This window comes from Megascapheus bottae, chromosome 8 (genome assembly GCF_031878675.1).
Source record: "Megascapheus bottae isolate mThoBot1 chromosome 8, mThoBot2.hap1, whole genome shotgun sequence".
NCBI lineage: Eukaryota > Metazoa > Chordata > Mammalia > Rodentia > Geomyidae > Megascapheus > Megascapheus bottae.
In genome coordinates this window covers 8042201-8064512 of record NC_143516.1, presented here as the reverse complement: position 1 = coordinate 8064512, position 22312 = coordinate 8042201, and the positions used below count along the sequence as shown (strand labels likewise).

The following is a 22312-nucleotide window of genomic DNA, read 5'->3' as shown; positions in this document are numbered from 1 at the left end:
CCAATTTTGGCTCTTAGCATATTTTAAATCACACTTTAGAATTGATATCAATGTTGGATGACTATGTAAAATAAGTGATCAATTCATGATTTAGAAATATTTGGAAGAACAGAAGTGGCTGCTTGAATTTATAAAAAGCATATCATGTCAGATCAGCTTAATTCTTTCTTCTGACAGAATGACAGTCCACAAAGATAGGAAGCATTTGAAAACCACAATCTATTTTGATTGCAGGACATACCTCTGTCATCATATATGGAGTGTTATTTCAAAACTAAGGAAGTATGATGTGATTTCTGTGCTCAGTGATTGGCTGTCATTAAATGATCCTTGGGTAGGCACTGATATTTCCAGGCAGTCACAGAAATTTCTGGAAGACTTTTTCAAAGTCAATAATTTGATTGGAAACCCAAGTAAAAGATTTGATTAAGTCTGAAGACTTAACTAACCTATGTATTGCTATTGGTATGTGTGGTTAAACCTGAAATGTTAAAAATAAAAACTACTAGTGAAAACTATCAGATTATGAGGAATACTTTGGTAACAATGTGGGGTTAAGCAACCACATGGTATATAAGATTTACTCAACAGGTAGAAAAAGAAAATCTTACTTGCTTTGTGAGGAGGAAGTTGAGGTTGTGATAGTAATGAAAAGTAGTTTTAAAACAGGGTGACAGGGAATCAATGGAGGAAGGGAGGAAGGAAAGAAGACAGGAAGGAAAGAAGGCAAAAGTTTTGGGTTACTTTCTATGCATACATACAATATTTGAGGAAGTCAGTCTTTCCCAACACTAGTCATGCTTCTGTTAGCTTTGTCGCATGTGAGAGATAACCCTTGTTGGTGACTTGTCTGGCTTACAGAAGATGATAAGAGCACACAGGACTTAAGTCTAAAGCAGACATGAGCAGGTTTGTACATAAGGCAGATACCTTTCTTATCACAATAGTAATTTTGAAATATCTGTAAAGGAATTCTAATGCAAGCAGCAATATGCATGTAATGTTCAGTATGAAAACAAGTTTGGAAAAGAGGACTTGAGTGAGGAGGAATAAGCTGTATTCATAGACCAAATCTTCCCTATCTCCTGAGTTTGGATGGCTCATGAGCTCACCCTGATTTTGTATTTTAAATGGATTAAGACAAATGTTTTATGGCAATCTTTGCTCCCCACTCAAATCCTAGGACACTGAAGTTCGAACACAGTCACACTCATTTGTTGATATTCTTGCATGTGGCTATCGTGGCTGTATGCATAGGGAAATCCAGTTAGTTGAGATGGAGGTCTGAAGATGATTATGACAGTTAACTCTGGAGGGTCAAAGTTTCTGACCGCTCACCTGTGTGATTGCAGACACTTCCACCGTGCATGGAGGGGACTGCAGTGTTTAGAAGCTTTCCTTGTTGTAATGGAAATGAACACCCCTGGGGTCGGCCGACGAATATAAACAGCACATCTTCTGAAGGACCTTTGACAGGGCTTTGGGGCCACAGAAGAACACGCCGATGTTACTGCTGCGAAGGGGTAGGAAAAGGAGAGAGGGTTACTCAGGGCGAGGCCAGCGAGTTAAACAGAGAATTGTCAGATCAGGAAGCCATTGTGGTTGAAGGATTCATTCGCATATCCACATCTACTCACTTCAGTCTTAGATTCTCTCTTCCTACTTTTTCACAATACTCTCTCCAAGCCAAATGACTTGAGGCTGAAATGAAAGAGGCTGGTATTATAGGGCGTAGCCTGGCCTTCTTTTTTCTCATGTGACCTTGGTTAGTATCTTCTTGGACCTATGACTAGAGAGACTAGACTGTACCTTCCTTCCTGTGAACCGATGACCACATTCCTTGGCTGAAGGAGGGAACAACTGGTTATCTTCGAGGTCCAAGTTTTAGCAATCAAACGTATAAAACAAAAGGTAGGATTACTTACTACATTCTACTCCCAGCAAAATGAGGTAATTCATTTAGAAGGATTTAAAAAACAGTGAGTTGGGGTCCGGAGTTTGCCCTAATGGCAGAGTGCTTGCCTAGCATGCACGAAGACCCCAGTTTGATTCCTCGGTACCTTATACATAGAAAAAGCTGGAAATGGTGCTGGGGTTCAAGTGATAGAGCTCCAGCCTTGAGAAAGCCCAAGGACAGTCTCAGACCCTGAGTTCAAGCACCAGAACTGGGGGAAAAAAAGAGTTATTACTGACATCTTTTTCAACCTTACCTTTAAAAACGTATCATCAAATTTTATATGAAAGGAAGGAATAGCATTTGATTTGGTTCTCCTGTTGGAATTAGGACAAAAGGAAAATGATATTGCCGAAAATATGATCACACAAATACTGGCACCCCTAATTATGAAATTTCGGAGAGATATTTTGACATACAGTGACTATCTGGACTCTGAATAGATCCAGATGCCACAGTGGTGTAGGGTTTAGCTTTCCCTTGAAGTGGGGATGTATCTGCCTTGTCAGGTGGGGGACAATGTGTCTTGTCTGTTTCTATTCCTTGTAGCATCTTTTCCCAGTCTCTGGCATAGGCTCAATTAGTTTCTGTGGCCTAGATCAAAAGTCTTCAACTACATGAAATCATCTAGGCAAATCGTCACCATGTAGATGTTTTTGGTTCAAATCTATATTTAGCATAAATCATATTTAGCAAGAAGTTCTGTGGATACTGGGGTCCCTGATCCTGGGAACCCTGCATTGAGGAAGATGGGCGCTGAGAAATTCTTCTATCCAGGCCCGGTCACTGCACTGCTGGTGTCCCTGCAGACCTGGGTTTTCTTGGGAAGCGTGGTGCAGCCCACGACATCTCTGCTTCTATTGTAGTATGGCGTCCCTAGCCATACTGGAATGTGGGTTCTAAGATCTTAATACCCAGAGCAGAAGTTGACGCTTTCACTGCTTTTCAAACTCACTCTTAAAGAACTGCAGTGGCTGCCTTCAGACATATTCCCATGATTAAGCTGGAGACGGTCTTTTTTTCACAGAATTATTTCCTCCTGAAAAATGGCTTGAAGCCATGTTTAGGTGTTCAGGGGAGCACAAGGTGCTGGTGCAGGGTCTTGCTGGTTCTGCTCTTGATTGCTGCGTGAGGGAGGACACCATCCTCTTCTTGAGGTCCCCACTGGCTCACACATCAGTGGGGAACACCTTGTACTGCCTCAGTGAAGATGAAACCAGATGCTGCTGGTTCTGCCTGGCTTGGGCCTCTATCCTACGTGAAGTCTGCTGCTTTGGGTCTGCTCCACCTTAACCCCGAGGCCCTCACCAACTTCCTGGGATGAGCAGTCTCTGGAGGGCTGGACTGAAATACTGAGTGATAGCTGGGTCAGGTGACATCCTTCCCCAGCAAGGAAAATCACACCTTTGCTTTGTGACTGGTGCCCGAAGGTAGCTCTGCATCCATTTTCAAAGATGCAGTTGTAGAGGCGATATTTTTCCATTAGCGTGGATGTCACCAAAGAGATTGCCACGGGGCCATTCCCATTAGGTGAATGACTGCCTTCTCCTTTGCAGCCGCAGTCACGGTTTGTGGGAGCTGATAGTGCTCTTTGATGCTCTGCCTTTAAGACCCATTTCAAAGGACTCGGATTGCTGGCAGCCAGGTCTACCACGTGTCTCCAGCTGGTCACAGCTCCCCTGTCTCTTTGAAGCTGGGACAGTACTCAGCATGGTCAAGCACAGGGTCCATACTGCTATGGTTGTGCAATCACCAAAATGTCACACAAAAGCCCTTCACTGTTTATCCCCAGCTGTGGCCAAAGACCAGTCCTTACAGGTCTCTGCCCGTCACTGTGGTACACTTACCCTGCCTGACACGTGTGATTTCTACCATGGAGATTCCTCAAGGCAAATACATCCTGTGAACCACAGAGCTGAGAGTCCAAAGAAAAAGGGGTTAAGGCCCAGATTAAAAAAATAAAAAAAATAAATAACATTCTTTTATGATACAATGGAGAACTAGAACTGCAACAGAATCCTAATGGGGTTGGTAAAGAAAAAAAATTCTCCTATAAAATTTAATTACCCACAATTGCTTAGAATTAGGGGCAAAAAAAAAAAAAGATTCTCAGCAAAAGAAGTATAAAATGAGAAGTGCTATTTATTCTCCCGTTTATGGCCTGCAGGCTGCAGAGCTGGCACGTGCGAGGAGCTATAGCCAGGCCAGTGCACATGGCATTGATCGGTCCGGGCTCCCGACTTCAGCCAGGGAGGAACGAGTTTCATGTGGTTGCAAAGATGGTGAACGCTCTCAGCATTATTTTTAGCACTGATAAACAATACAGAAAATCCGCCTTCCTTCTCTCTATTTACTAAATACCTAGGGTGCTTTCCTCTTGGGTTTGGTGCATTTTTCAAAAACGATTCCGCGATGCCAGGTATGAAGGATATCCAAAATATCACCCATCAGGAGATTTCAGCCCAGCAGATCTATGGGAGTGTAGGCGTGCCCAGGGGTAATCTTACCACCTCGCTGGATTCCCAGGCTCTGCTGCCCTGGGCTTGACTCTTTAAATCGTATGTTTGTTTTTATGTGTTGGCTTTTATGCCTGGTAAGTTATAACCCTGTAGGGGCAAACCCTAAACCCCATTTTAAAAAAAATCAAATTACTTTATACCCTGAGTGCATTCTGCAAATAAAATCGATACCCAGAAGCTTCCTGTGGATTTATAGAAGCTTAGGAGGAAGTCGCGAAGAGCCACAAACGCTGTTTCAGACAGTGGACACAATTTCTGGTTAATCTTTCCTAGTGAATGTTTTTCATTTGAGATGCCTCCAAATGATTTATCATGGCATTATATTTTTATATAATACTCCTTCTCCTCTTCTTCCTCCTCCTTCTCTCCTTTTCTTTCCTTTCCTCCTTCCACAGATGATAATTGATAATTGTGCTAGTTAGCTTTCTCTTGTTTTTTTTTTTTCAACCAACTCCTGGTCAATTTCATAGTCATCTGTTTTATTCTTCTTCTGTGTTTATTCTTTTTATTAGGAGCTATTAACATTCCATGCCATGCTCATAGTGTGGCGTTTCTGCCTCTTCTCACCATCCCTATCTTCTTTGACGGGCAGAGCTGTGTAGTTTCTAGATTCCACCCCTGACACATCATGTTCCTGGGCCAGGCTCTGACAGACATGGGTAAAACGGCTGCCCTCCAGCGCTTATAGTCACACAGAGGAGAAAACGGAAAGCAGTTGACTTGTAGTGTTGGATGCCAGAAAATGGGGGGGGGGGCATTTTTCTTTCGTTTTGTCAGCCTTGTCCTAAACCCTCAACACTATAATATAAAATATATAAGTAATATATATAAGTACTTAATTCCGTTTTCTGCACAAGGAATAATTTGATGGATAATCTCTGCAAAGAAATTTTATGAGGATGACAACGACAACCCTCTGTTTACTTACACTTGTAGTACCTCCTACCACAAATCAAGTAATTCTGGTAATTTGCATTGAATTTTCACTTGGTTAGAACTAAATAGTGGGTTACCATATGCCAGCAAGAGCCCCCTCATCGGTTATGAAGGCTTTACTTGCCTCATCATGCTATAATTTATCATGGGATAGATTTTCATTTATATCTATTTCTTTAAGTGTTTGAAACATTTTAGTCCTATAATGAATCCTTAGGATATCCTGTTAGATAAAGGACCCTGAATGCTATAATCAGAATGTTAATTTCTTAAAAATATCCATTTAACAACATTTTGCACAGATGCACGTACAAATGAGAACTCAAGGGTGTGCACACAAGCAAATGTGGTTCCAGATGGACACATTTACTCAATTCAGCAGAAAGGTATTTTTACATTTCTGAAAACAATGGGTGGTCTAAAATACATTCATGCAATATGGACTGGAAGCCCCAGTCACATGGTAAGTCAATACCTTCTTTATCTCTGGGTTGGGTGGCATGGCTCTAACAAAGGGTGGTACTCACCCATTTTTTAAAAATGACTTTCTTCAAGATAAAAGAGATTCCTCTATTAAAGTGAAAACTCAGACAAAGTTGTCTATGGTAATTAATTACATAAAGTTCACACCTATGAAGTGTGGTGAAATTAATAGCAATTAAGTCAAAAGTAGCCAACTATAAATATTATCTGCAGGAAAGAGCAAAGACTGAAGCCCTGTGGAAAAACCTGTTAGTCAATTAGTTAGAGGCAGCTGATGTACAAATTCTCAAGGGTGAGGGTATGTGCAATGTGTGTTTGTCAAAAAGTAGCTGAATGTGACAAAGCTATATTTATTTTCATCCTGTCTACCTTCTTGGAAACAATTTCCTGATTCCTGAACACGTGTTTAAAGGTTAGTAGCATATTGAGAATGTTTACAAAAAATGAAATACAGCTTTCATTTTGGAACAAGGCACATTTCAATACATTAATAAGACAAGAGTAAATGCATACATTTAATTAGCCTTTTATATTTTAATTGGGAGAATGACTTTCATGGTATGTGTAAAGTACTTTTCTGGCTTGTACAACTGAAGAGATATGCAATAATTGTTGCATGCCATATGAGTTTTTGTACAGCAATAAGATACCCAGTTTTTTTTAGACATCAGCTATTTGTCGGTCATCTTTTAAAACTTATTTGTGTTTTTTTTTTAAAAATACAGCTTATATAATTACCAAAATTAATTACAAATAAAAACAACAGAATAATATTTTTGTTTTTCTGCTTCCAGTCTTTGATCTATTTTTAATTTCATCCCTCCCTTATTTATATTCATTTTGATGCTATCAATTTGTGTTTCTCTAGTACTGTTATTTTTGCAATTTTCTGGTTCCTTTAGAGCTTGCCCGGTTCTCTTTGATCTCCTTCCCTTCAAGCTTTATTTTGGGTGCTGTTTTTCATGTCCTATAAAAAATGTTGTTTTGCCTCTCTTCACTTTATTCTTTTAACACTATCTTTTTAGAACAAGAGTGAACTCCAGCTTTGAGTGAAACAGGTAAATGTTTTTACAAGTGAAAAATCCTAAGAATGCTTGGCTTTCTGCTGAGGAGCAGAAATGGTTGAGAGAATGCTTCAAAGACCCTCAAGAACAAAGAGGCTTCTCTGAGACCAGGAACAAATCCACCCATTTCTCCTGACCTATCTGTGCCAAGAGATACGAGCTAATGGCAGAACAAGCCTGTCTTGTGAGAGTAGCCAAGTGGGCTTTGAAACAAACATCTCCTTGACATAATAAGGGGAAAACATACTGTTTATCTCTTTAATAACTGTCTTGAGGAAAATTAATGTTCCTTTGTCCTTTGTACCGAACAGTAATTGGATTGTGTGTTTCATTTCTATCTGGACATAGGCCAGGATATTGAAATACTTTTCAATATTAGATTTTCTAGTTAAAAAAATTAGATTTTATTGGCATTCTCTTTCCGAGATTTCTTCATTAAAAGCTTCATTAAACATAAATCTTCTTTTATGTAGCAGAAATAAAAAAAATTATCTGAAGGAGGTCATTTTAAAAGTCTTTTGGAAGGGGAGGGCTGAGCTTTTTTACTGGTGGTGTGTCTTTTTCCAGGGAGGCAATAATGACTGACTTTGCCTGGAAAGCTCCATTATTAATTATATGGATGCTTACAGCTCTGTGATAAGTTGCTGGGTTCTAGAGTTCTGCTTGCAACAGGGAAGATGCTTTAAAAGCCTTGGTTCTTTCTATGATATCACACATTATGGTTCTCTTCTCCCTGGAGGATCTAAAGTTATCCCTCATGGAGGGGAGTGACTCTCTTCCACTTGGGGGGGTGGAGGGGAGGATGATGAGGCAGAATTCTCAGCGACTGCGCTGAGAAACTCAATCGGCCACTTGTGTGCTCTCATGGTGGCTTTGGAGCAAGAAGGCAGCATATTCCTGACAAAGACAACAGGGCGAATGCCAGAGATACAGTTTTTCCAGCTTAAAACTGCTTCCTACTTCTCACTCCTTGAAAATGTTGGACAGGATTCCTTCTCAACCCTGTAGTGCATTGTGTTTTTTTGGGAAGAGCTCATAGGAGCTCAGTTTTACCCTTGACACTTTTTTTTTTTTTGACTCACATTTTCTGAGGAAAGAGATAATTAAATGGTTTGATTTGAAAGGTCTTCCCCACCATGCCACAAGCCTCATGTAAAACAAAAGTAAACAAACAGCAATAAGGGCCCATTAGCATAAAGAACGAGACAATTAGAACTGAAGACAAAGATAGAGATGTCCAAGTTAAGAGGTACAAAGTGGGAAAATTAATTTGTGGTAATTAAAAATGGAGTGTCCAGGATTTATCTTTTTTTTTTTTTTTGTCTATCAAAGGAGAAAATAGGAACAGAAAGACCTAGTTGCCACATGAACTCATTGGTTCCCTGGGCTGTGTGTCTGGGAATCTTAAGTTTCTTCTTGGAAATTCCTGTCTTGGAGGCATTGCTTCTTGGGCAGGTTGGGCCCAGGTTATGCAGAGAGAGCTGTTGGCAGTTGAAGTTGGGCTGGAGACTTGAACCTCAGATGCTGCCTGGTCACTTCCTCCTCACTTTCCTTCCAGCTGCACTCAGTGAGCTGGTTCAAAGTGTCTCATGAGGGGCCAGGAGTTTGGCCTAGTGGTAGAGTGCTTGCCTAGCATGCACGAAGACCTGGGTTTGATTCCTCGGTACCACATACATTAAAAAAAAAAGCTGGAAGTGGCATGAGTGCCTTGACACTACAGGATAAATGGTATAATTCAGGGGCTGGGAGTTTGGCCTAGTGGTGGAGTGCTTGCCTAGCATGCATGAAGACCCGGATTCGATTCCTTATCTTTACTGGATTAATACTGATCAGCAGGGACAGAAAAATAAAAGTCTGCAATTCTCCCTCATCACCTCTCTTAAATGTCCTCTCCTGCAATTCTTCCTCTCTGTCCCCTCACTGGCCTCCTGATTCAGGCTAGGAATAATGGCCTGTACCTCAGGACCTTAAGACATGCCTTTTCTCAATAGCCTACATGATATACTTATTTCCCTTCAGATCTTTTCTTAAATATGGAAAATGTTCGTTAATGAACTAGCAGGACCCAGGGGTGCCAGTTCAGGTAACATGACACAATAGCAATGCACACAGTCGGTCTGAGTGTTTCACCAAGCCCTTTAACATTTAAAGCAATGGTAGAGGCAATGTTGCGAATGGATATTATTACCTATGTTTCACAGTGAGGCACAAAAGTTCAAAAAAGGCCTCCTTGTTCAAGGCCACACCTCTAGGATCAGCAAGAATATGCTTCATTCCAGTTTTGGTGCCTCAGAACAGGTGCTGTTATTCTTTCTATTAAAGGTTACTATATAGTGAAAAATAATAGCGGCGATGAAATGACTGGAATACAGTGGTGGAAGCAGCTAAGCTATGGAGCACTGTGTGGAAAGTACTTTACAAACATCCGCTCACTGTATAGAATCTGGAGAGTCAAGAGCTCTTCCTGGCCATGTGGAGATGAGGAGGTAGGGACCCTGAGTCAGTGGCAGGACAGATTGCTAGTGACAATGCGGAGGTGGTGTTGGCTGGGCTCTCGATTGGTTCTAATCCTACATGTCTGCTTTGCTAGACAGGCAGAGTTAGAGAGAAGTGAAGTTTCTAGTTGGGTAATTAGAGACCCACTGCATTCGCTAAAGAGTTTTTGAAGACATATGTTGTTGAAGAAATACCATCTTTAAATTGAGGTTAAGTGTGAACATTTTTGACGTAATTGGCGAGCGTCAGGGGCTGTCAGCCAGTGAAGCAGAGGTTTGTGGTTCCTGAAATACACCACTGCCACCATCTCTCCTAAGGTGGGTATTCTTTCTTACCCAGCATGCACAACACCAAGGGCAGAGCCCCTCCTCTTGGTGGCGGCTTGCCTCTCTCCACCCAGAGTCCCTGTACGTAGAGGAGGGAGAGCTTGCCTGGCTCACCTGGGGTGACTGTAGGCGATCTGCCTGAACTCCTTGTTCCAGTTGGGTCTCCCATAGGAGGTTTTCTGCCGTAGGCCTGTAATCACATCTGTGCTTTCATCCCAGTGTAAAGCGATGTGGATAGCCTAAAAAAAAATTGTGATTTCAGATGACATTTAGTTAAAAGGAAAAAAAAAGGAACCTTCCATAAGTACCGGATGAAACCATTATGCTCATCTGTTGATTTCATACAAAATGTTTTTGCAGGCTGTAAATGCACTGTTGGCCACCGGTGCTCTCCTGCCTGCCTGCTGGCCTTATTGGAATGACCTCCTTACATGCAGTAGGCGTGAGACAGCGTGGGCCTCGAGGAATGTCTTTCTTTACAGAACAAGAGGCATATAATAAATGTGGTTAAAGATACACCACATGAAACAGCTTCCTTTTCCTTTCTGTCAAACTTGTCAAAAATGAGCAGGTACCCGCTGTCCTTGTTCCCCTGTGATTAAAGCCTAGGGATTTGAGAAGAATCTCACCAGATTGAAGTGTCACAAAATGTCCAGAAAGCAGCTGGACTTCACAATCCCATCTGTTTACTGGGTTGAAGCCATTTGATTTACAGTCATTCCCTGGTATCCCTGGAGGACTGGAAGGACTGCCCTGTTCCACAGATATAAAGTCCATGGATATTCAGGTCTTTTGTGTAAAATGCTGTAATAGGTGCATGTTACCTGCACATATTTTAAGTCATATCGACTTACCTATCACACGTGATCTTGCAATGCAAATACCGTACAAACATCTCCACATAAATGACAGGGAGAGCTAGATGCTGTGGCTCATGTCTGTAATGGTAGCTATTCAGGAGGCTGAGGACTGTGATTTAAAGCTAGCTTCCACAGGAAAGTAGGTGAGACTCATAGATTACTCAAAAAAAACCCAAAAAACCAGAAGTGGAGCTGTGGCTCAAGTGGTAGAGTACTAGCCTCGAGGAAGAGAAGTTTCAAGAAATGTGGCAAAGTTTCAAGACAGGATGTGGTGGTTTACATAAAGCGAATCCACACAGGCATCATGTAACTAGTGGTCAGTAAAAGCCTGGGGCCTACAAACTCTGCTGCGCACTCTTTATGCTTTGTCACATGTTTACCTTCTCCTTTTGTCCTGGGAGTTATGCATCTTGAATCATCCCTGAGAATCACTGGCAGCTCTTCAGCTCTCCTTTTTTGATCCTTAGCCCGTCAATTTTTCTCTTTCCTTCTGACTATTGTTTATCCTGAAAGTTTGGGGAACAGCCCTACTAGGTATGATCAAGCTCTTTCTTGCTGAGAGACTGAGTTGCATGCCTTCTGTATCATCTAAGGAGCAGCTATGGCCAGGTATAGGTCCGATAATGGAAATGGCCCTGAATTGGCAAGAGACAATGGCAGACTGGTATTCTCAGAAATCTGGGCCACAGGAAGTTGCTGTCAGGTGAATCAGATCCAGGTAACAGCCTTCCTCTTGGAAAAGCATTTGGGAAGAGGACTCCATGGAAAGAGAGAGGTTGTAGAAGATGGCAGAAGGCCTGGAGAACATGTCAGAGAGGGGAGCAGTAAACAAAGATGTGAAAACATGCAAGTGTCTAATACGAGGCACAGGCAGACATGAGTCAGCCCTCGGCCAGAGAAATGTGACGAGCTTGCCTAGAAACAGATTGGGTTGGGAAGGGCTATAAAGTACTTGCTAAGAAGTTTGGACATCAATTTCATGGGGGGGAAAAAGCCTCCTTATTTATGCGTGTGGTTCTGCCAATCACTGATGTTCAAACATTTGGAATTATATTTGTTCCATATTTCTTAGCCCACTGTTCAATTAATCTCCAAACCCTTTAGATTTGCCCTTCATAATACCTCTTCCATCTGTCCCTTCTGTCCCTGTCATTTTGCCACTTTGAGGTTGTTGAATTCAGTTTAACAATTGGCTCTTTCTAAAACAGCCCCTTGCTTGATGTACTGACAGAATGTACCAATTATTTTCCCCTTAAATGTTGAGACAAGTGATTTCCTGCTTGAAGTTTGGGAATACAAAGAATTGCTCACATGTCACAGGGTAAAAAAAGTAAGAAGATATCTATTTTAATTTACTCGTATTTGGAAAATAAAATATTTTATACCACACTCTTGCAAATGGCAGAGAAAGGACAGGGCATGGCTGGGTTGTCTTTGTTGAGAAAGCTGATGTCTTAGAACCACGAAAGGCTCAGGAATGGTCCAGTGGACACTTGAGCCCAGTGAGCTATAGATGTAGAGGAGTGAGTAGGTGCTAGGAATGAAGAAACAGAAACACAGTCTATCGCACCACATGAATCATCAATCAAGAAAAAAATCCCACTTGAATAAGGAAAATGTTTGTTTGGAAAACATAATTAACGCTATATAATTCATTAAGATGTTTTAAGCCTAGTTCCCAAGAAGCCAATATTTCAAATTATCCCACAGGATTAAATATTTAAGGGGAACTGCAAATGAGACCATAAAAATTCATAAAGCTCCTGAAAATTTCAAGCAAAGTCTTATTCGTTTAAAGGAGCACAGACTCCAATGATAGTCATGTTTTATGAGGGTGTGTGTGTGTGTGTGTGTGTGTGTGTGTGCATGTATGAACACAGAGTATTCATCTGTAAACATGACGATTAATGCAGATCTCCTGGGCTCACACATTTTACTTAAAATACAAATTAATGAGAGTAGCTACAGATGTGCTGATTGGAATATACATGTCACAGCTCAGAAATCCAATATTTGAAGAGCTAAACTGGATTCAGATGCAATATTCATCAATTTTATCAAGACTGTAGTTAATATGTTCATGCACATTATTTTTGGAAGAGTCATTTCATTAATATAGTGCCCTCTGGATGGAACACCTGCCCAAAGAGAAGCTCATTCTGACCTTGAATAATAAACACATATGCACACATAATTTCCAAAAAGCACTTTAAGAAAAGAGAAATCTATAGAGAAATCATCCATCCACAATTATTTTGTGGAGATGTTGACATACTTTTCAATACAACAAGATTAAATACAAACATTTGAGAATCCTTTCTGTTGACTTCTGAGAGCCTCAAAGCATAGAACTAGAACCAATTAGGAGTTCAGCAGATGATACAACCAGTTAAGAATATTCACTGAGGTCACTCACAATGACAAATGCAAATTTATTTGGAATGTCCTATCTCGATTGTCTTCTATTATCCAATCTGCTCATCTTCATTTCTATTCCTCAGTAAGATTACTGTAGGCCCTTTTATTGCTTCAATTTACATAGTTGTTTCTAATCTACTTTTATTTCATTCTCTTTTTTCCCACCTCAGAACATAAAAATAATTCTTTTATGCTGCTGAGTATTATGTGGCTCATTATTGGAACTGGCTTCCCTTCTCGCTATTAAGCAAGTCAGGTAATAATGCTCATTGCCAGAGTCTTATCAATACCTGATTTTCATCCCAGCCAGTAAGAAATATGTGATAACTCAGAAAGTGAGTTTTCCCCTGTTCACTCATCCGTGTTTCCAACGAGACTAGGAGATCAGCAAACCATTCAAATGCTCTTGCATCCCGGCAGATCCAGTAAAAATACACCTGTCAAGAAAGAAGGCAGGAGGAATGATTCATCCTTCTTCCCACAATGCACCTTTAATCGCAAACTACTTTATCTCCATTAAATTATTTGAGCCCAAATGGGCACTTCTGCAAAATAACATGCTTTTCTCTGCCAGTGAACAAACTGTCACACTGTGATTTCTTTTGGAAAAAAAATCACATCGTGTTTGAAAAGAGCCAGCATGAATGGAGAGAGTCAGGGGCCTGTGGACTGGGCCAAGGCTTCCGGATGAGGAACCGGCTCACCACAGCTCTGGCTGTGCTTCAGCTGCACAAGATGAATGATCACTCCTCGCTGTGCCTTTCAGGGCTCCCCAAAGGGCCTAAGCCACTGGACCAACCCCTTTCATCCTTCCTTATGACCTAAAGCTCCGGATTTCAGCTCTCTTCTCCAGAGACTCAAGAGGCTCAGGCACGAATCCACATCCCCAGCTGAGGCCTCTGGAGAAGGGAGATTATGGTCACAGAGGAATTAAGCCATCCAGGCCCGAGATTGCCTCTCCCTGAGATGGATCAGTGTCCAAGAAATCTATGGGCTGGGGGAAGGCCTCAAATGTTGACTACAGAGTGAAATGATGCCCAGAAAGATTTAAAAAAAATATTCTGTTGAGAATATGGCAGGTGACAAAAAGTAGTTTTGGTTGTGCTGAAAGTATTCGTTTCTATGCTTTGAATTTCAGATAATTCCATCTAGAAGGAACTACAGGAGATAAATCCGTTAATTCTTTGGATTATTATTATTGTTCCCTTTGAACATTTCTACTTCCTGTTGTCTATGGCTCTTTCCAGAACCTTCTCTCCAAAGGGAGATGCCTAGGGCTCGACGACATCTGTGGGAGGGCTGGTGCTGGCTCTAGTCTCTGCCTGGTGTCTCCCCGCCTGGAAATATCTCCAAAAGCTTTCCTCCCTCTCCTCAGCTGGCCTGCATTGAGCTCGAAATCATAGAATCAGATTTCTAGGTGAGATTGAATTAATAGATCAAGTTCAAGAGGAAAAGAAAATCACAGTATGTATTTGAAGGCTCTGCATCTTGCCTGTTCTCTTCAGGTTTCTGTAGGCATTTGTGATATTACTTGTCAGGAAGAGCAAATACTGGTAACAAAAAGAATAAGACCTATCTCTCTTAAGAATCAGACACCATATTTTTGTTGGACAGCTCCTGTTCAGAGGGCACTGAAAATAGTCATGTGAGGACCGATGATTCTTCTGCCCCTAGCATGACCACTAGCCTTCTTGTTTTTCCTCCACCCCCCAAGAAAGGTACAATGTCTTTCTTTCTAGCTCTCAAACTTCCTTCAAGATTATGCAGACCTCCAAGCATTGATTGGGTTTTCAATTCAGAGCAGAGCCAAGGGTTCCTGCTGATGAGTTCCCCCCAAAACCCAGGCACAGGGATGAGGCACAAGGCTCAGACACCGGTTTACAAATGCATAGCACGTGCTTACCATGTATCACAATCATGCTGTACTCTGGAACAGCAAAAGTGAATAAGGAAGACATACATACAAACAATCCCCATATTTATGCACCAGAGAGGGAAAAGCAAGATGGTGCACAAACACCTAGAATTTAGAACAGGTCTGATGGTTGAGTGTTATGCAGAAACACAAAGCAAGCTGGGAAGGGCTGTGATATTTAGGGTACATAGTCTTCCACTGGGAAGAGGACGCTTGAGCAGCAACCAAGGAACAGGTGATGGAATCAGGTGGGTAAAGTGCTACCACAGGAGGCGGAGCCTCTCTGGAGGGAGAACAGGAAGGAGATGAGAAGGGGTACTGGGACACCTCCTGCTGGATGAATGTGGGGCCATCGCTGACTTTTACTCTGAGGGAACTGTGATAGCTAGCCATTGGGGTTACCAGAGAGGAGTGGAAGGGAAGGGCCTGTCTTGTGCGGAGGCCTGGGGACTGCTGTGTTGACCCTGGGAGTGGTGGGAGAAGAAGGGGCCAGCAGAAAGGCTGGTTTGATCACTGATGTTGGCAAAAAGTACTGCTTCTTGCTTTTTTTTTCCCTTTAGGAGGCATGCATTCTAGATTCTTTCTTTGTTCCTGGTGGAAATGGAGAACCTGTTGACAGACTGAAGACTGCGGTCACATCTGTATCCTCTCCTACTTCCTGTCTGATACGTTGTCTTATCTCAGAACATTAAACACACACCACTGGTTGTTTATTTCTGATCCTTTAAGGAAAATGCCTAAAATACAGTCACACATGGATGACATGCTAAACATTTGCTTAATAAAATTTTCTAATTTTCGAACCAATTCCAAACATCCTCACTTGCGATTACCCTCACCTTCAAATTCTCCATGCTTGACTCTTTCTCTTTTCAAATAGAAATGATTCCTCTCTGGTGACCTAGGCTGTGTGTTAGTGTTCTTAGGGTTGGCTAGGACTTTTATATTCTTTGTTTCCTTGTAATAGTTGTGTGTGAGTTTTTCCTCCATAATTGACTTATGGGTGACACCGGGAGCTTTGGTATAAGAGACTAAGAAGGAAAAATGGTTGGCCCAGTAGAAGTGCTTCAAACAGAAAAAAGAAAAAAAAAAGACTTTGAACAGAAGAAAGCGGTATTTACTGTGCCTTGCTTTCATCTTTTCAATGGTAGGGGATGCTTCCTGTGAACAGACATGGGATTTCCACCTCTCTCTTTGGAGGGCAGAAAGGACCTGGTCAAAGGTAGCACAAGTATCCAGACAATAGGCTCCAGCGCTGTGATCTGTGCGTTCCAACCTCCACCCCCTTTAGTCTCCCAAAAGAAAGGAAACCCTAAAATCGGAAAGCATGGCTTTCAGAATTCTGCAGCAGATATCAGAGGCCCAAAATATCTCAGGCTACTTTTAAAGCTTTCTATTAAACAGAAAGTCATCCTCGGTAAGATAAAGTTCTGAATTTCCACAGTAACAAAAGCGAGTGCCCATTCCTAGAGAGACAGCCCGTGGTCAGATGTATTAGGGGGCTGCTTTGGACCCCTGCAACGGGGCCTTTCTCTGCATGTGGCCCGGCACAGCACAGGCCTTTGCTGTGACTTTGTTCCCAGACCCAGTTCAGCAATATCTGCCATGGAAGGCCCAGTGGGAGCTTGCAGTGCTGTGCTGTCCCCTGCAGGTCACAACTCATTCCCCTGGTCCCCAAAGGCCCAGAGTTCCTCATTAGCTCACTGGGGTTGGAAGGGATCTGGAGTCAGGACGAAATGGAGCTCTCCCCCTCCTCTTCCTCTGTGTGTGTGTGTGTGTGTGTGTGTGCGTGTGTGTGTGTGTGTGTGTGTGTGTGTGAGAGAGAGAGAGAGAGAGAGAGAGAGAGAGAGAGAGAGAGAGAGAGAGAGAGACAGAGACAGACAGAGACAGAGACAGACAGAGACAGAGACAGACAGAGACAGACAGAGAGACAGAGAGAGAGACAGAGGGGGGGGGGAGAGGGAGACAGAGCATGCTCAGGGGATTGACCTCAGAGCCTAGGAGCTGACCCTTAGCTCTTTTACGAAAAACTGGTGCTCTACCACTTGAGCTGTTGCTCCACTTCTGGCTTTTTGGTGGTTAAGTTAGGATTAGTGTTTCATAGGCCATTCTGCCAAGGCTGGTTTTGAACTGTGATCCTCAGATTCAGCCTCTCAAATAGCAAGGACTACAGATATGGGCAATTGGTACCTGGCCACGCAACTTCTTGATCAAAAGAATTACAGAAAATAAAGAATAGCTCTGATTTATTTCATTACCAGGGCTCACAGATTCTTCAGTCTGAACTTGGATAGGCATCTGGAGACACAGGCAGAGAATACTATAGTTCTTTATGCCCCAGATTGTTTCCTCAGGAACGAATGGGAAAACAGTGGGTATGTCCTTACATATTTGTGTTTCAAAACCACCGCAAAGAGTGAGTGTTCGTAGGACATACATCTAGGATAAATACTATTTGTTATTGATCCTGAGGTACAGGCTTTGCCACCTCGGAGCTGTAGAATCAGGTCAGGATATTTAAATTGTGCCTAGATTATCACACATGGAAAACGTCCCCAAACACAGGACAACTCACAAGTTATTGTGCTTCTGCAGGGACATGGCTTATTGAAACATTTAGCAGAATGTCTGACACATGAAGTGCTGAGGGGATGGTTCGTGTTAGAGATACTCTTCTCCCTGCCATTTGCAGAAACAACACAGAACAAGCGTCTGAGCTCATCTTACAAGAGGGACCTCGGCTGATCTGCTCTTTTCTGCTCACTCCTGGATTGTTGTTGAGTGAGATAAGGTAAGGCCAGAGTTCGTTTCTGGCACTGGTGTTGCAATGGGAATTTTAGCACTCATAACGACGTAGTCCTTAGAGAAGATCCCCTTTCCTAAGGAAAGTGTACTCTAGGCCTTGCGTGTACTGAACCCAGTGGAGGCTTTATACTGGAAGCTTTGCTGTTTCCATCTTATCCTCAAGCATTAAGGAATGGGCCTGTGGCTTCAGTGTGAACTCCCTCCCTGCAAGCAGCAGGGCTCTGAATCCCACATTGCACACAAGATACAGAATGAGTAGAAGCCGCCTATGAGCCTGGGGTGGAGAATGCAGAGGGAATCACCACTGCGGTCCATACAAGAACTTTTCTGTCTGAAAGGCTACAGACCAAGCACCATCTTTAGAAGATGTACTACATCTCCAATAAAGGGGCGCCATTAATGTCCTCATTTTTATTTTGTTGTGATTATCATGGCCATCCTGGATAGATTGAACAGCATCCAAGGAACAAATACAAGAAAAATAGATTTTTTTTCTTATTGAGAAGTCCCCTGAGGTTGCAAAAGCTCTAGTCTTTAAAGCAATAAAATAGTAAGATGGCATGTCTTGAAACTTTGGGAAGACTGAGATGAAACCACTGTAAATCAGTTTTCATCTTTTAGCTTTTCTTGAAGCCGTGATCCTCTGTGTTAACCATCTCATGATGCTATTGCTCCTTTGCCTTGTGGCTGAGGACTGATGACCTTTGTGTCCATTCCAATCGCAGTTCATAACCATTGCTGGACAGCTGAAGAATTCATAACTAATAAGACGATTCAATAGACTGTGAGTTAGCCAGTCTATGGAGCAGAATAAAAGTCACTGAATAAAGTGAAACAGAGCACTTGGTGTTGATATTAGCAATATTCTAAGCTGTGTCATGACAGAAAGCAAAGTCAATTTATACCTATCTCTCTGTCTCTCTATCTCTCTCACTTTCTCTCTCTTTCCACAGATACTTGCATACACACGTACACACACACACACACACACACACACACACACACACACACACACACACACACACACACTGGCAAAACCCTCCTGTGTAAGTAGATACACCTATGGCTGTAAAAGCATGGTGAGGAATGGAGAGAGACTCTTTGAGGTCACCTAATGAAAAAGGGAAGCCCTTGCATCTTTAGGACAAGCAAATGTGGCCTCTTCCACCCAGCTCAATTAATTATGGCACTTGGTAGCCAGGGGAGATGATCAATTCTGGGATGGCCAGAGTTCCAGTGCAGGGGGAAAGTGAGAGTAAATAATTTCTCAGAGTAAACCGATTAAATTAAATGCATTTTTCATTCATTAGAAGAGAGCAAGCCCTTCTTTGTTTTATTAATATCTTTAAGTAGAGTATGGATTTTTGTCTTCCTTGACCTCTTTCCCTGGTTCCCACTGGCCCATGTTGTCTGTTTATTTGAATTATCTGTTTATTATATTAGGTTAGGGACCCAAAGGCCATTTTTGCATGGGACTCACTATAAATACCCATTACCATGGTTATCTATTATTGAACTGATGATGAGAGACAATTTATGAAGAAATTAGATTATCTCAGTTTTTCTATCATCTATTTTATTGTAGTCTGCAGATTACATATGCAGTTAAGAAAATGAAACACATCTCCTAGCTGGCAACCCGCCCCCCCCCCACTTCCTTCTACCTGCCGTGATCTCAGAGAGAAGGGAAACGTGTAAGCCAATATATTTATGTCAGCAACCCGCCCCCTCCCTCTCCATTCACACACACCTATTTCATTCATCATTTTGACAGTTTGCACAAGGAAACTGTCCTAATTTTTTTTCAAGAGCTCTTTTCACAAATTGAGTGTGATGTGGAATTAATCATACTCGTTAGGGGGGAGCTGGAGGACTTTTACGACTATAGGACATTTATGCCCCTCAGCACGTGGCTTCCGCCATGCTGTCTCAGAGAGCCCTCAACCAGGTTCTCATCTACCTCTAAGTTCAGGGAAGTGAACTCTTACTTCCATGCAGAACAGATCTCTTTGATGCAACACAATGTTTTCCCACTTTATTTTCCCCCAGCAAATAATCACCCTTGTTATTCTATCTCCTTGAGATGTTTCCCTCTACCTCAGCACGTCTCTCCCTTCCTTTCCCTACCCCCTTTTTATCGTTGAAAACAAAAGACAGAAACAAAGAAAATTCAAGATACCAGCTTCAAATAGGAAGTACGGCTTATGACCGAGTACTGGTTATGTGACGAGTTTTCCTTACCAGTGTTTAGCATTATCTAGCACAGGAGAAATGTAATGAAATATTGTTTAAAGCTGTTACCATGGAGCAGACTGCAGGGCAACTTTTTTCTTTTCTTCTTTAACTTGCAATTGGAGACTGGTGCATGCAAATGTATACCTTTATGCCAGCTGGTATTTTATACTTGGAGGGGAAAAAAAATCCTAGTTCATTGCGGTTAACCATTTACCCTTGAAATTCCAGCTCTGAACTCCTATGCTGTTTTCCTCTCCTTCCTGTTACCAAAGAGAACAATCTGGAAACTGTAGCTCACACCTGAAAATGTGACGATGCTGGTAGATAAATATGCACTGCTTTGCTCTACCGCACTTTCAAAATTACATAGATGCTGACAGTTTAGCGGAAGAAATAGTATTTATATCTCAAAAGCATGTGGGCGGCCTGACAAATATTTGTTACATAAGCCTAATGATAGCTGTACTTGCGTGCTCACAAAGTCGCTTCAAAGGAGAGAAAGTTCCTCAATTTGTCTTTCTGTAGGCAGACTCTCAGGAATAGGATCCTAATAGAATGCTCAGCCTAAACTTTGAAGAGCATGAAAACTTCCACTTCTTTCATGAAGGAGCTTTGAAGTAGAAACCAGAGACATGTTCTGGTCCCAAGTAGGTGACCTACCAGCTCCTGTGCACACAGTTAGAATCACCCTCACAGGAGCCATGTTCAAGAAGCTCACGGTCAACCAGGGGAAAGTGGGTATGTTGTGAATCTTAACTCGGAAGGACACACAATCACGTGGTATCACAGGAGGACATGCATCAAGAGGAAATGAAGGTAGAGAGGAGGGTGAGGCTGTTGCAAGCTGGGTTCGGTTGTTGCAAGTCAGACTTTGGGGGGGTCAGTGTGGGGGAGCCTGGCTTATGGTAGGGTGCAGGCACTCCCTAGAAGTGGTAGAGAACAGATGAGATGCAGAGACTCAGTGAGCTCAGGAGTCCCTGAGAATCACAGCATAGCTTTGCTCTGACATCCAGACACAGAAAAACCTGGCTGTTCTGCTTGCTTTGCTCTGGTACAGAGAAAAAGAAGACCTGAGCCACTGCTACCAGGACCTAGATTCAAGTCGAATGCCAACACCTATTGGAAATTGCTTCAGGTTTTTCTCTGGAAGTATGAGTGCAGTCTATGATCTGAAAGGACAATGATATCGGTACATGTTGGGATGAGTGTTAATTACATCTACCAACAGTATAAGTCAATTACAAATACTTCTACCAGTATTTATCACCTAGGAGCCAAGAGCAAGGCATTTCACATATGCTATCCTCTGCCATCTTGGATAGATAGATAGCAATGGCAATCCAATAAGTTGATTTTTAAAATTTATGATTCTTATTAACATGATTTATGATTCTTATTAATGCTGGTTGACCCCAGTTTCCTAATCTGTAAAATGGGAAGGAGATATTTATAGCCTATATTATTTATTTATCTCCTTTATTAGTGCTGTTCCTAATTGGATCCTTGTATGCCCACCCTTGGGGAACAAGAAATCCCACTCAGAGTGACCCCAAGCACTGAGGAGGAAGCTTTATTGGGGGTATTGATACTCTGGGGTGAGCAGAATTGGAGATTCTTTGACTAGAATTCCCACAATCTTCCTGCCAGAGACTAAGTCACAGGAGGCTATGGGTGTCAGAGCCACTGTGTGTGGCCCTGTCATGGAAAAAAGAAGAAAAGATGGGACTGGGTTCGAGTCCTGATTCTGCCTTTTACTACCTGTGCATTTTCAGGAACTTTACTTTTTCTAAAACTTTTGAAGCTCAAGTCCTATCTATCTATCATCTATCTATCTATCTATCTATCTATCTATCTATCTATCTATCTATCTATGTAATTTCTAGAGAAGAGGATTTGCTTATTTTGTAAGACCAAGTAAGATGGAATCAAATGAAAAAGAAAACAGCACTTGGCACTCGGGACCTGATGAAAAATACTGATCGGAGACTCAGGCAATGCTAAGCTATGGGAGAAGTCCTGGAGTCTGGCATTGCCCTGGGTAGTAAAGGAAGGTTCTGTTCTAGGTAAGCTTGGAAGGAGGAGTGGACTAAGGCTGCAGGATGTTCTTTTCTGTGGAGCTGATTGAGCAGGCTAGTAGACAACATGACTCTTTAAGAGTAGGATGTGAGTGGAGCATGTCTTAGCTTTGTCTGAGCACAGATTCCTGTTTAGGAGATCACGTCACAGGATGAGTATGTCAGAGCACACACAAGGCCTGGGTGGGCTGAATCGGGCATCTTCTAGTCAGGCATTGGTGGCTCA

The 22312-nt window shown here is 42.2% G+C and overlaps 1 protein-coding gene across 1 annotated transcript in view; it reads right to left on the bottom strand.

Annotated features, from left to right (window-relative positions):
* Positions 1-1070: 1070 nt before the first annotated feature.
* Nox3 (NADPH oxidase 3) overlaps positions 1071-22312 on the bottom strand; it is a 52453-nt gene continuing 31211 nt past the window's right edge. Inside the window, exons 11-13 of the mRNA XM_090337745.1 lie at positions 13347-13493; positions 9893-10017; positions 1071-1513 (exon numbers count right to left, since the gene is read on the bottom strand). Coding sequence (XP_090193871.1) covers positions 1387-1513; positions 9893-10017; positions 13347-13493 — 399 coding nt within the window. The 3' untranslated portion in view covers positions 1071-1386. The remainder of the gene's footprint in view (positions 1514-9892; positions 10018-13346; positions 13494-22312) is intronic.